The sequence below is a fragment of the Rhinopithecus roxellana genome, chromosome 5 (genome assembly GCF_007565055.1).
Source record: "Rhinopithecus roxellana isolate Shanxi Qingling chromosome 5, ASM756505v1, whole genome shotgun sequence".
NCBI classification, from domain to species: Eukaryota; Metazoa; Chordata; class Mammalia; order Primates; family Cercopithecidae; genus Rhinopithecus; species Rhinopithecus roxellana.
Genome location: NC_044553.1, coordinates 160,501,816 through 160,517,138, shown reverse-complemented (window position 1 = coordinate 160,517,138; position 15,323 = coordinate 160,501,816). Strand labels below are relative to the sequence as shown.

The window sequence follows — 15,323 nt, the reverse complement described above, 5'->3', positions numbered from 1 at the left end:
TGACACACATGGAGAGGGAAAGAGGCCAAACTGTCCCAGCTGAGCCTCTAGGTGACTCGAGTCCTAGCTGCCATCGGACTGTAGCCACATAAGAGCCCCGATCCCCCAGCAGACACCAGTGAAAGCCTGCACAGCAGAGCCTGCTCGGCCCATAGGATTGTGAGCAACAATTGCCAGTAGCTAAAAAACAAATACCAAAAAACCTAACCCTCAAATCATAATTACTTCTTAATCCACTTTTTAATAAAACCCAAATCATACTTAGAAAACACTTAAAAGAACATTTTTTTCTTTGCAATGGGCAGGGACTGAAAGTCAGTTATGAATTGTGCTGACTTTCATACCATACTAAATCACACACAAGAAACGTGGTGACGCTCCAGGGGCTTTTGTTGTCATTGTTGCGCTCAATTAAAAAAAAAAAAAAAAATCAATGCAACCCAGGCGCGGTGGCTCATGCCTGTAGTCCCAGCACTGTGGGAGGCTGAGGCTGGTGGATCACTTGAGGTCAGGAGCTCAAGACCGGCCTGGCCAACATGGTGAAACCCCGTCTCGACTACAAATGCAAAAATTAGCCAGGAGTGGTGGCTCGTGTCTGTAGTCTCAGCTACTTGGGAGGCTGAGGCAGGAGAATCACTTGAACCTGGGAGGCAAAGGCTACAGTGAGCTGAGATAGTGCCACTGCACTCCAGCCTGGGCAGCGACGGAGCAAGACTCCATCTCAAAAATAAATAAATAAACAAATTAATGCTACAAAGAACAGGCTGTTGAGGGTGGATGTGCTGTACTAAAAACTACAACCACCACGCTATGGCCATGAGGGTCTTGGCTGCTGCTTCCACTGCTGTCTGCACGGCTGCTGGCCCTACAGCCACTAAGTGACAGCAAATGCTTCCTCAGTGCCTATCATAAGCCAGGTACTTTATGCATATTAACTGTATTGTAACCCTCACAACCAAATGAAGATTGTTGCAAGGCAAAGCACTTTACTTTCTCAGTTTTTCTGGCTGAGAAAGATCTGGTGAGAGCTAACTTCCCTGGGTAGCTGGTCAGGAGGAAGGCAGGAATGTGAACCAAAGTCATCCTCACTCTGATCTGCCTGTCCTTCTTTGTTCAATTCCTGGGCGGCAACCCTCAGAGGACTTGATGCAAGTGGACTGGCTGGATCCTTGCTTGGGGGTCTGGCTCAGAGCTCCAGGGCTAACACCTGTCTGGCTGCTGCCCTGCAGAATTCTGGGAAGGAGGCAGTGCTACCAGCAGCCTCGAGCGGACAAGGAGAGAGGGTACATGGGAGAGGGCTAGTCCGCTGGCAGTAGGGTGACTGTGCAGCACAGCAGGAGGGCTGCCCCAACAGACACTGGGAGTTAGGAGATCGCACGGGGCCACAGTGCGGCTCACCAGCTTTGTGACCGCAGACTGGGCTTTAAATGCCCTCCAAGTCTCACCTTCCTCACCCATAAACTAAGGGAGGAGGGCTGCTCTTCTTTAAGTTCTGAGTTATAATTACAATGTACAATGGAAAGAGATGAAAGAAGGTGGGAAAGAAAAACTCAGATACTCATATTTCTTTAAATAACAGGAGTATTAGATGATACCACATTAATAAATAAGATGGCCTGGGTGCAGGTGGCTCACGTCATCCCAGCACTTTGGGAGGCTGAGGTGGGTGGATCACTTGAGCCCAGGAGTTCGAGACCAGCCTGGGTAACATGGCAAAACCCCATCTCTACAAAAAATACAAAAATTAGCCAGGGGTGGCGGTGGGTGCCTGTAGTCCCAGCTACTCGGGACCCTGAGGTAGGAGGTTTGCTTGAGCCCAGGAGGTCCAGGCTGAAGTGAGCCATGATTGTGACACTACACTCCAGCTGGGGGGACAGAGCAAGACCCTGTCTAAAAAGAAATAAAATACAAAATTTAAAAAAGAAAAATATATAAATAATGTGGCACCCATATCAACAGTTTCCTTTTAAAGTCTCAGAAGACTATTGCTCAGTAAACAGATTTATTCATCCTCTTTAAGTCAAAAGATGAAGGAGCGGAGTAGGAGGAAATGCTTTTTGCTCCTGGGGCAATGCGGCTGTGTTCAGATCACCTGGCTTCCCTCTTCTTCTCCAGGGAGTGACCACTGTGGGGTGGTTCCTGGGTCTCACACAGGGGCTCCTCCAGGATGCACGTCCGCAGAGCTCAGAGACACCCCGAGAGTTCGGCGGCCACTGTGCCCCTACTGGGGCTGAGCTCCATAAGCTCTGCAGAGACCTTCAGCTTCTCTGCAGGGTGCTCAGGAAGAGGCCTAGAAGCTGCTGTCACTGGGAGGTGGCTGCAAACCAATGTGCCTCTATACTGGCTAGGAACAAAGGTAAGCTGGTAAAATCAAAGGCCATAGAAACTACCCACACTGCTACTTAATTTATAAGTCCACAAAACAATTGACATTCTTGTTTCTTAACTGATATTTAAAATTCTGGTATTTATTCTAACTGAAGTAGCAGTAAAACGTGCCACATTTTAAAATGACCGAAGAAGATGGCCGCCAGTTCTTTCTTACTTGTTCCAATGGGTCTTTGAGTTGCGGTACAAGGAAGGAAACATGATGGGCAGAATCTTCGCTGCGTTGTCACTGATTAAACTCATGATGTATTCATTATTCCAGTAATAGAGAGCTCGCTCTGCCACCTGAAAGACACAAGTGGATGGCTTGCTGGAGGTTGTGCCTGAGACATCGGGCAGCTGTCCTTGCTATTAAACCCGTGAGTCGGGTAATGAACTACCTTGGACCAGAAAATTATGATTATTTCTATAAATTCAAAATATTCTAGATTGTGACCTGTAACCCTGAAGAGCCTTCAACAAAGAGGCAGATAATTTCTGTACATCAAGCAATCAAGAACATTGTCACATATTTCTCTACTTATTCAGTAAACATTTATGCTAGATGTTGGTTAGATGCTGAGGAGACAACTCAAAGTAGGCTGCTCCACCTATCCGTCTGCCTCCCCCATCTGTCAGATCCAGCGGGTGCGCTATGTTCTGCTGAGCGTTCAGCACTGAACGCAGCAAGGTAGAAATCCTTGCCTCCATGGAGCTTACATGCTAGAGGGGAGGAGACAGGTGATGGATGATTATTAATTTACTAGAAACGGTAAGTCACACACAAAGGGCAGCAGGGCAGGGGGACAGACAGCGGCGGTGTGTGTGGGGTGGGGTGGCTTCAATGGCGAGGAGGGGACATCTGAGCAAGGACCAGAGGGAGGAGAGGTCCTGAGTTGTCAGCACGGGGCTGGCTGAGGGCCACTGCAGAGGGCAGTGGGGGCATGAACGAGAGGAGGGCAGGGGAACAGGGCCTGAGGGCACTTGTCCTTACTCATGGGAAGCCACTGGAGGGTGGTTCCCCCATTTTTCTTTTCTTTTCTTTTTTGAGACGGATTTTTGCTCTTGTCGCCCAGGCTGGAGTGCAATGGCATGATCTCGGCTCACTGCAACCTCTGCCTCCCGGGTTCAAGCGATTCTCCTGCCTCAGCCTCCCAAGTGGCTGGGATTACAGGCGCCCGCCACCATGCTCGGCTAATTTTTTTGTATTTTTAGTGGAGACGGGGTTTTGCCATGTTGGTCAGGTTGGTCTCGAACTCCTGAGCTCAGGTGATCCACCTGCCTTGGCCTTCCAAAGTGCTGGGATTACAGGCACGAGCTACCTTACCTGGCCCATCCATTTCTGATTTTTAATTTTTTTTTTGTTGAGATGTAGTTTCATTTTGTCGCCCAGGCTGGAGTGCAGTGGGGCCATCTCGACTCACTGCAACCTCTGCCTCCTGGGTTCAAGTGATTCTCCTACCTCAGCCTCCTGAGTGGCTGGGACTACAGGCATGCGCCATCACGCCCGGCTAATTTTTGTATTTTTAGTAGAGACATAGTTTCACCATGTTGGCCAGGCTGGTCTCGAACTTCTGACCTCAGGCGATCCGCCTGCCTTAGCCTCCCAAAGTGCTGGGACTACAAGCATGAGTCACTGCACTCGGCCCCCCATTTTTATTACTAAAACTTTCAAAAACAGACAAAGCTGCAAGACTAATACAATGAGTGCCCCCCACCTCCCTCCACCCAGATTCAACAACTGTTCACACCCTGCCCTATTTGCTTTTTCTCTCCATAGTCAACCAGCACACATGTGCATGTTCCACAGAACTATCTGGGAGTTCGCGGCAGTCACCAGGACACTTGGCCTGTCCCCACCACAGCATGTGTGCCTCTGGGAAGAGGAGCTTCTCCTGTCTTACTACTGTCACCACCTCCATCTGCACACAACTCACAGTAGCATTTGGAGGCTCTGAACAGCGTGGGGCTGATGTTTCTCCTGCCAGAAGCCTACAGCTTAGAGATCCTGAGGTTGCGGTGCAGTGTGTATGGGTGGGATGCTGAGAGAATGGCGGGTGAGCCTGTGCCAGGCTCAGGAATCCTGGGCTGATTCCTCAGAGGCAGTGAGCTGGGATGAACTTTGCAGAACAGCAGGGAGGCAGGTAATGGGGGAGGGGAGGGCACGCATGAGAGTGAGGTGTGGATTCAAAACAAGGCACAATCGTAGCACAGCTCCTGGGCTAGTTCTTACTTAAGAGTTCAATACCTTGTACTTTAAAAAGCATCCATCTAGGCCGGGTGCGGTGGCTCACGCCTGTAATCCTAGCACTTTGGGAGGCCAAGGCAGGTGGATCACTAGAGGTCAGGAGTTCAAAGCCAGCCTGGCCAACATGGTGAAACCCCGTCTCCACTAAAAATACAAAAATCAGCCAGGTGTGGTGGTAGGCACCTGTAGTCCCAGTTACTTGGGAGGCTGAAACAGAAGAATAACTTCAACCTAGGAGGTGGAGGTTGCAGTGAGCTGAGATAATGCCATTGCACTCTAGCTTGGGCAACAAGAGCAAAACTTTGTCTCAAAAGAAAACAAACAAAAAATAAAACCATCCATCCATCCATTCATCCACCCACCCACCCACCACCCACCAATATATGTGGGGGTAATATTTTAAGCCTGATTTAGAAAACAGAAGCTTAAGATGCTTGATGGTTTAAACTTTAACATTTTCCAGTTTTTAAAACGAGTACTTTTTTTGGGTGGGAAAATAACATCTATAAGTTAAGAATGAGCTGGTGTGGTAGCTCACGCCTGTAATCTCAGCACTTTGGGAGGCCGAGGCGGGTGGAGCACGAGGTTGGGAGTTCAAGATCGGCCTGGCCAATGTTGTGAAACCCCGTCTCTACTAAAAATACAAAAATTAGCTGGGTGTGGTGGCGGGCACCTGCAATCCCAGCTACTTGGGAGGCGGAGAATCACTTGAACCTGGGAGGCGGAGCTTGCATGAGCCGAGATGGTGCCACTGCACTCCAGCCTGGGCAACAGAGTGAGACTCCATCTAAAAAACAAAAAATTAAGAATGAGTTGGCCTTATGTATATGTGTCTGGAAAAGATTCTGGGATGCACTCTGTGCTGATCAGGTCCTCTAGGAAGCAGAAGCCAAGATGGGCGCAAGCGTGCATGGGGGACACAGATGAGGGCGAGTGGGGGCGACGGGCCTGCAGCTGAAGGTCCGAGGGGGTCCTGGCGCTCAACTCCCTCATCAGAGGCATGGCAGGCCACCCTGGCAGCCCTCATGCTCTGTTCTTGGCAGGGACATGAAGGCTTCTGTGATATGTGGAGTGGCACCCAAGCCCCTGGCAGCTGCACGGCCACCTTGGCTCTGCTTTCCCCACCTGGACTTCCCTTCCTCCTTGCCCTGTCACATGCTTTTATGCAAAACAGCACATTGTGAGTTCGCTCGTCCCTGTCTTCTCTCGGAAGTCTGACGTTACCTATATGAGTAGCTAATTTTGCATCTAGGGAAGGAGTTCACATTTTCAGGACACTTCCCACGACTGCCAGTCTCTCCTGTACTTCGACCAGGGCTCTGTGGCGCTGGTCTCTCCAGTTTCTAGGAAACCATGCTCCTTTGTGCAAAGTGCTCACACAAGTCTTGAAAAACATTTTCTCTGTAGGCCAGGATTGATGGAAAACAAACAAAACAAACAAAAAACCCAAAACATCATTTTCCTTTCTTAGTTCCTAATGTGAAAACTCACTGAAATTTATAAAATGAAAATAACCTGAATATTTGTAATGGAAGAGACCACGGCAGTTCCCTCCTTTAACCCAGCTTAGCCTGACCTCACTTTACTACGGCTGCCCACGCTCCAGATCTTCTTACTCCTCTATCACTTGCCTTCTTGTCTTAGTTTTGCTGGTTTCAATGACCTCTTTTCAAAACCATCTTGAAAGGCTCAGTTTGGAGGACCCCTCACTCTTGTGGACTTTTTCTAACCGCTTAGACTTATGCTAAGGTAACTGCCCGTGTGTTTCCGAGAGCCTGCTGCACACGCCACCTGGCCTTTCACGTTTGGCTGTAAGGTGGTGGTGTGACATGGTCACCGTCTTCCACTGTGTGGCCTGCTCCCTGGACACCAGGAGGTCGTGCTCATTTTGTGCCTATTTTCACCTTGTTCATGATGAGTGCACAATAAATACCCGCTCAATGATGCAAAAGGACAGGTGGCTAGCACGTCCAACAGAGGCAGGCAGGCCGGGAAGGCGGGTGGGGGTGGCCTTCCAAAGAGGTGATGAGCTGAGGCTGCTTGAAGGGTTAAGGGCATTGGGAAAAGAAAGTAGAAAGTAGCTCTGACCAAGGTCGTCCTCTCGCACAGGAATCTGGCAGTGACAAAAGTCAGAGCTGTCAGCCGTTGTGAAAGGTAAAGGGAGACACATTTACACAATGTCAGGAATGAAGTGCCTCAGCAGCAAGGGCATCTCAGAGCCGAGGCTCTGACCACCTGCTGTCTATCAACATTGATGCTCAGGTGTAGAAAGGAAGGTTTCATGGACGTGGAAGCACACTGAACATGAAGACAAAGACAGCTTTACAGAGAAGCCAGATGATCGCTCTTACTGAGAAAAAGTGCTGCGGCAGAGGGGCAAGACGCTCAAGGGGATTCTATAGAATTCATAGTTGCAGCATCGTATTTGAAGTATAGTATAATTCCAGGAAAAACTTGGATTTTACCTTTAAATTGCATGAGAGGCAAACGATGGCCAGCTACACATGGAACTTTTCCTTTCCCAAATGAACACTGGAACAATGTAATCAGGTCTCCCCACATACCTGGAAGTGTGGGCTGGAGACACATTTGGCCAACTGCCGGAAGAGGGGCTCCATGATCTTCACAAATTCTGATGGTTCAATGACATCTAAAATCTCTTCTAATTCATTTAAGAACATTACTTCTTTTGGACTGTGAGTCTTTGGCCAGTATTTGAGAAGTGCCATCACCACCTACAAAAGAAATGACACATGGGAGTGACGGATGCCCATGAGGCCCCAACACCTGCAGGGGAAGAAGTCTGCAAGGCAACACAGGAAGATGCTGCTATCCTCCTTACAGAGGGGACAGTGACTCAGTCACTGTACGTGAGCTTCTGCATTTGAGAAATCAGTCTGTCTGGTTATCTAACTATCTGATCAATCAATTTATTCAGAGACGGGTCACACCATGTTGTCCAGGCTGGATTCGAACTCCCGGGCTCCAGTGATCCTCCTGCTTCAGCCTCTGAGTAGCTGGGACCACAGGCACGTACCACCTGCCTGGCTTCATTTTATATACTTCAGAAATTACACAATTTTAATTTATATAACCCACTTTCTCTGATCAAACACCATTTAAGAGTCCATTCATTTAAAAGAAGAAAACAAAATAGCAGTTGGGGCAATTTAGAAAGAATAAGATCAACGGAGAAAACACAGAGCATTATCAATTCATATGTTCATTTTAGTGTGGAAGCAGCCGGTACTGAAACTGCTGGCCACGTGTACACAACCCATTTCTTTCTCAAATTTATCAACCATCTATATGTATTTATACACAAACATACATACTTTTGTATGCACAGACAGTGTTTTCAACTGTGTTACAATATGTCAAAAATAGTGATGTGAACTAAGCTGACCTTTTTAACTTGCATCCGCAGGTGCTGTGATGGGACCCCGGGCAGGGCGCACTGTGCTCTCTGTGCTCACACCTGTGGGCGTCAGATGCCAACAGCTTGAGCAGTGCTGGGCCTGCAGTGAGCAGGCTGCAGTGGCAGCTGTAGCTAGGACTGTCACCACCCAGAGGGTCTGTGCCACCAGCTCTCTGCTAGACATAGCCCGTCGGACTGCAGTGGTTTCCCAGGTTGTGGATAGTGGCTGTTTTATGTTCCTTGGCCAAGTCAGACAGCTAGAAAGGATTTCCACTGGACAACCTTTCTTTCTTTATATGTTCCTATAGTCTCCAAATGTCTTACCACAATCATACCAGTACAAAATACTGAATTTGAATCCATGCAGATTTCATATTTTTACAGTGTAGCTATCTTAGTTCTAAAAAAGTACTACAATCCAAAACAGGCATTTATATATGAAGTGGCATGTATGCGCTTACACACATAAATCGTACAAGTGCAGTCCAGCACGTTAGAGCAGCTGTTTGGCTCAGTCACAGCAACATCGTGGGGCTTCTACGGCTCTTGTGCTGTGCAACTGCCACAAATGCTGGCCCCTGGGACCGCCTGGTCATTTTCACTCACTAGTCATTTCCAGCTCAGTAGGTCACACCAACTCATGGCTTAGCAGGCCAGCCTTTTAATCATTACAGTGATTTTTTAAAAAGGTGGACATTTAACATCCATTTAGAAAAATTTTGTTTTGATGCTTTGGCATTTTGGCTCCCAGATAATCTTTTATGATATTACACTTTATAAAACTCCAAAATCCATGAAACAAAGGAAGTGAGGCTAGGGGTGGTGGCTCATGCATGCAATCTCAGGACTTTGGGAGGTGGAGGTGGGAGGAATGCTTGAGCCTAGGAGTCTAACACTGGCCTGGGCACTGTGGTGAGGTCCTGTCTCTACACAAAATTTAAAAATTAGCCTGATGTGATGGGCACCTGTGGTCCTAGTTACTCGAGAGGCTAAGGTGGGAGGATTGCTTGAGCCCAGCAGGTTGAGGCTGCAGTGAGCCATGACTGTGCCACTGTACTCCAAGACTCTAACAAACAAAAACCCCAAAAAAGCCAAATGAAAATAAAAAAGGAAGTGCTGCTAGTTTTGAAGTCTGACATAAAAATCTACCATACAAGTGTCTTTAAAAGGACTTATTTCGGCTGGACACGGTGGCTCACGTCAGTCATCCCAGCACTTTCGGAGGCCGAGGCAGGCGGATCACGAGGTCAAGAGATCAAGACCATCTTGGCTAACACGGTGAAACCCCATCTCTACTAAACAAAAAATGCAAAATATTAGCTGGGCGTAGGTGGTGGGCGCCTGTAGTCCCAGAATGGTGTGAACCCGGGAGGTGGAGCTTGCAGTGAGCTGAGATCGCGCCACTGCACTCCAGCCTGGGTGACAGAGCGAGACTCTGTCTCAAAAAAAAAAAAAACAAAAAAAAAGGGAATTATTTCTAAAAATGCATCATCTAATGGGTCTCCTACCTCAAAACTATTGAATAAATATTTGTTGTCCTCCTACCACACCCGTGTGTACTGGAATCACTCTGAAGGATATAGCAGATGCAAATCACTTCCTACATCTATTTCTCTTCATCTGTCAAATGGAGTTTTATTAGAAGAAATATGTTAATTTGTGAACTATACAACACAACCGATTTAGCTATTCTATTTCTCTGGAAAAGGTATCATTTCTGGGACGGGATTCATACACGGGCCTTCCTGTTCACGCTGTTGGGAACGAGCTGTGATTGGTACCAGCTATTTTGTGGCGTCAGCGCGGCGTGCTCTGTGGAGGAGGGTGTCTGCTCAGGGAAAGCGAATCCGAGGCAACAATGGCTGTGTGCTGCTGGGTGCAGCACGAGGCCCCGAGTTTTCCTTTGGAAGACCAAAGACTGCCCGCTCCCTGCAGAGGGCAGGTGAGCCAGTGGCCCCAGCCTTGAGTCTTGGGGAGCCCCCTTCCTGTCCTGGTAGACTAAGGAGAAAGGAGAGCTGCTACGATGCCATGGAGTAAAACGTGATGAGACTGAAGAGGACAGGTGGGTGAAAATGGAACACAGATTTACTTCTGTAAAATCTCTGATGAGCTTCTGTTCTTCCAACAGAGAAAGTGCTTCATGTGCCCAGAAAGCTTTTCAGCATTGCACACAATCAGCAAATGAAAAACACTAATTACAGTATTTACTACAAATGGGGCAACACATGTCCTTCATATCTCAGTCTTCTAAGTGGATCTGACTTTAAACATTCCTGAGCCTGGACATCTGATGGCTTCAGGAGTCCCTTTGGTGCAGGCCTGTGAGATGGATGTGGACACCAGGTGTCCTTAGTGCTACCAAGAGATGCACACCTGCACAAAAGCCTATACTTTGATCTTATCATTAATAAGCTTTCAATGCTGAAGTAAGACAAAATGGCCTTTGTGTTTTCATAAAATAGGCATTTCAAAAGAGAGAATTTACTGACATGCGGGTCTGAAGGTTCTTAATATGTAGGAAATTAAATCTGCTTTTCTAAAGCCGGGACAGTACTATTACATTATCTGTACAGCAGGAAACTAAGCAGTGAAATGTCCCTGGGTGGGAACATTGGGGCCTGGGTTTGTGGGGTTTGTACCTTCTTTGTGCTGGTGCCAAGTCAGAGTCCTGCATGTAACATTTACGCTGGAAGGACCCAACTGAAGCCGGCACCGGGTCTCTTGCCCTCTTTTAGACGTGACTGCAATTAACAGCTCTCACTCTTGCAAAATGATATTCACTTTATTTACTATATTCATGGGAATTAAAAACATTTACAAACGTTCTCTGCTTTTGTGTTACTTTTCGGTGAAAGAGAGAATAGGGTGGGGATCATTCACTGAGCCCTTGTTGGAGATGGATTAGGGTCAGGCTGACAGACAGTAGATGGGGGAATAGAGATGCTGGGACAGCAGCTTAGGTGGGAGCAGCCTCTGTCTGTGGTAAACGCAATGTGGCATTTGGTGAATTCTTCAGCCACTACAGGAGTATGAGAAATACGCACAAAGAAAATTCATGAAAGAAAACTGCAGACTTTCAAAAAATCTTTCCTTCCATATCTTTCTTTTCCTTCTATTTGTATTTACTTATTTATTTGAAACAGGGTCTTACTCTGTCACTCAGGATGGAGTGCAGTTTGTGCATTCATAGCTCACAGCAGCCTTGACCTCCTGTCCTGGGCTCAAGCCACTATTCCACCTCGGCCTCTCGAGTAGCTGGGACCACAGGTACGTGTCACCATGCCCAGCTAATTATTGTTATTATTTTTTCGGTAGAGAGGAGGTCTCACTATGTTGCCCAGGCTGGTCTCAAACTCCTGGCCTCAAGGGCTCCTCCTGCCTTGGCCTCCCAAAGTGCTGGGATTAGAGGCATGAGCCACTGTGCCCAGCTCTCTTTTTTGAATAGGAAAACGTGGGAGAGGAGGGGAGAGAGAAATTTTTTTTTTTTTTTTTTTACATATTACTTTCTCCAGTAAAATCTCTGTGATAGTTAATACTCAGTGTCAACTTGATTGGATTGAAGGATGCACTGGGTATGTCTGTGAGGGTGATGCAAAAGGAGATTAACATTTGAGTCAGTGGGCTGGGAAAGGCAGACCCACCCTTAATGTGGGTGGGCACCATCTAAGCTGCCAGAGAGGCCAGAATATAAAGCAGGCAGAAGAATGGGAAAAGACTAGACTGGCCTAGCCTCCCAGCCTCCATCTTTCTGCTGTGCTGGATGCTTCCTGCCCTCGAACATCAGACTCCAAGTTCCTCAGCTTTGGAACAGGCCTGGCTTCCCTGCTCCTCAGCTTGCAGATGGCCTGTCGTAGGACCTTGTAATCATGTGAGTTAATACTCCTTAATAAACTCTCCTTTATATGTAATCTATCCTATTAGTTCTGTCCCTCTAGAAAACTCTGAATAATACCACCTCTTGGCCAGGTGCAGTGGCTCATGCCTGCAATCCTAGCACTTTGGGAGGCTGAGGTGCGTGGATCACCTGAGGTCAGGAGTTCGAGACCAGCTTCGCCAGCATGGTGAAACCCCATCTCTACTAAACCTACGAAAATTAGCCAGGCCTGGTGGTGCGCGCCTGTAGTCCCAGCTACTTGGGAGGCTGAGGCAGGAGAATCTCTTGAACCCGGGAGGTGGAGGTTGCAGTGAGCCAAGATCACGCCACTGTACTCCAGCCTGGGTGACAGAGCAAGATCCTGTCTCAAAATAATAATAATAATAATAATAATAATAATAATAATAATAATAATAATAGTAATACAACCTCTCACCCTTCAGTCTGGAGAAGACCTCAAATATAGGCAGAAGAGTTAAGGCATGTAACCACTGGAGAAAATACAGTTAAAAAAAAAATCCCCAATGAGTTTTATTAACACTGTTCATTTTTCTTTTTCCTACCTAAACATGTCTTCAGTTAGTTAAGGAGGATAAAAATAACACCTCCTCACCCTAAGCCTTGACTATGCTTGATGCTGAAGTGTGATGAGATTTGGTACATTTCCTTGGGAGGTCCCCAAAATCTGGGGTGGAGGCATTTAGGGGCGGAGGGAGAGCGTGCAGGGATGTGACCTTCCACGAGGGCCTGGCAGGGCACAGCGGGCCCAGCTCGCGGCTCTGTGGCCCCTGCTACCTCTGCAGTCATAGGACAAGAGCTCTTCTTGAATTTTGTCGGTGAAATGGAGGGAATCTACACATAGAATTTAAAAGCTTAGAAGAAAGCAGAGCCCAAAAGCCAGTTTTGCTCAGAAATTCAATGTTAAGAATTTCTCATGCAATTGCACTATAAAAATTACAATGTCACAAGAGAAATGGGAAAGAGAGAAAGGGCCCAGGAGTGACAAGATCTACCTTTTCTAGTCTAACAGTGACTTTTAAAAGAGCACTCAAATGTCTGAATTGGCTCCTAACATTCCTTACTTTGACAAATAATTAAAAAAAAAAAAACAAAACTCAATTTAAAAAATGGGCAATGGATTTAAATAGACATTTCTGCAAAGAAGATAAACAATTTTTTTTTTTTTTGTTTTTGGAGACAGGGTTTCACTCTGTTGCCCAGGCAAACACCATCATGCCTGGCTAATTTTTGTATTTTTTGTAGAGATGGGGTTTTGCCATATTGCCCAGGCTGGTCTCCAACTCTTGGGCTCAAGTGATTCACCCGCTTCAGCCTCCCAAAGTGTTGGGACTATAGGAGTGAGCCACCGCACCCAGGCCAAGAAGGTACACAGATTTTGGTCAATAAGCACTGAAAAGATGCTTAACATCATCAGTCATTAGGGAACTGCAAATCAAAACCACAACAAGATACTATTTCACACCACTAGGCTGGCTATAATTAAAACAACAGGTCGGGTGCAGTGGCTCATGTCTGTTATCCCAGCACTTTGGGAGGCTGATGTGGGCAGATCACTTGAGGTCAGGAGTTTGAGATCAGCCTGACCAACATGGTGAAACCCTGTCTCTATTAAAAATGCAAAAATTAGCTGGGCGTGGGGGCAGGCACCTGTAATCCCAGCTACTCGGGAGACTGAGATAGGAGAATCGCTTGAACCCAGGAGGCAGAGGTTGCAGTGAGCCAAGATTGCACCATTGCACTCCAGCCTGGGTGACAGAGTGAGACTTTCTCTCCCCCCAAAATAAATAGATAGATAGATAGATAGATAGATAGATAGATAGATAGATAGATAGAAAGAAAGAAAAACAACAGCAGCAGTAGCAGCAGCAGCAGCAGCAAGTATTGGTGAGGATGCGGGGAGACGGGAGCCTTTGTGCATTGCTGCGGGGAATGTAAAACGGGGCAGTCGCTGTGGAAAACAGTATGGTGGTTTGTGCCACAGCTAAACATACAATTACCATATGATTCAGCAATTCCACTTCTGGATATATATCCAAAGGAATTGAAAATGGGGACTAGAGCAAATATCTGTACACCAGTATACAAACAGCAGCATTATTCGCAATAGCTGAAAGGTGGGAATAACCCAAGTGTACACTGAGAAAACAATAAATAAACCCAATGTGTTCTATCCATACAGTGGAACAGCATTCAACCACGATGAGGAATGAAGTTCTGACATGTAACACAAGGATGAACCCTGGAAGACATTACGCTGAGTGAAATAAGCCAGGTGTGAACGGACAAGCATTCTATGATTCTCCTTATATAAAGTACCTAGAACAGTCAAATTCAGAGATAAAGCAGATTACAGGTCAGCAGGGGCCAGAGGGAGGGGAACGGGGAGTTATTGTGTAATGGGTAGAATTTCTGTTTGGGACGATGACAAAGCTTTGGAAATAGTGGTGATGGTTGCGCAACATTACGAATGTAATTAACGCTGGTGAATTGTACATTTAACACAGTTAAAATGACAAATTCTATGTTTTATGTATTTTACCATTATTTAAACAAATTCAAAATGTAACATATCAAAAATTTTTGAATTATACTCTTTAAATGGGTGAATTGTATGGTATGTGAATTATATCTCAATAAAGTTGCGTCAAAAATGTATTTAAATGTTTAAACTGGCACCTGACATGTCTGTTAACCCTGGCTATGACAGCCTTTTACTTTTAATAAACAAGATTACAAATCCTCTGACAAACTGATGGAGGCTGAAAAAAAATTCAAATCCACACACAGAACAGCAGTAATCTAACGTTCACTTGTGATTCAACGATCATAAAACAGTTACAGTGTAACCTGGGAAGTATTTTCAAGACGGTGAAGCCTCTTCAGTACAAGAATTTCAAACCCTAATTATAATTCCTCTCATCATAATCAGTTCAATATGTTGTCAAACCAAGCAGATGTGAAACTACCGAACTGCACACTAAAATTCAGTGGCCACGACCGCTCAGGTGTTTTACGTGCGAAAGAGTAAAGTGCGATGAGGGATAAGGCGGCAATCTCATCACATAAAATAATCGCTGTAATAAAGGAACCTGCAATTAAAATGACTATACTTTGAAAACCTATAACCTATGAACGAAATGAGCCTGTTTATTAGTACTGCCATTTAAGATGAAAAAGTCTCAACGGCAATTTGGTGAAGCAGATGTCATAATATTTGCATTTAGTGAAACACACACATCTTACAAGATGCGCCAGCGACAGTACTTACCGGTTCCGTGAGGGTGCTGTCCTTTTCCAAAAACTGCACTACACAGTACGCCAGCTACAACGTAAAAGGAGCAAGAGTGTTACCATTTCAACATAGAAATGCTGCCGTGCTTCTAGAATTGTCGTTC

At 46.3% G+C, this 15,323-nt stretch overlaps 1 protein-coding gene across 10 annotated transcripts in view; it reads right to left on the bottom strand.

The window, feature by feature from the left end:
* Positions 1-15,323, bottom strand: part of PPP2R5C (protein phosphatase 2 regulatory subunit B'gamma) — a 168,760-nt gene that overhangs the window by 18,150 nt on the left and 135,287 nt on the right. For all 10 annotated transcript variants that reach the window (XM_010353637.2, XM_010353638.2, XM_030931400.1 and 7 more), the window contains 3 exons: positions 15,197-15,250; positions 7,180-7,350; positions 2,546-2,673 (listed from right to left, as the gene is read on the bottom strand). In XM_010353637.2, the coding sequence (XP_010351939.1) occupies positions 2,546-2,673; positions 7,180-7,350; positions 15,197-15,250 (353 nt within the window). The remainder of the gene's footprint in view (positions 1-2,545; positions 2,674-7,179; positions 7,351-15,196; positions 15,251-15,323) is intronic.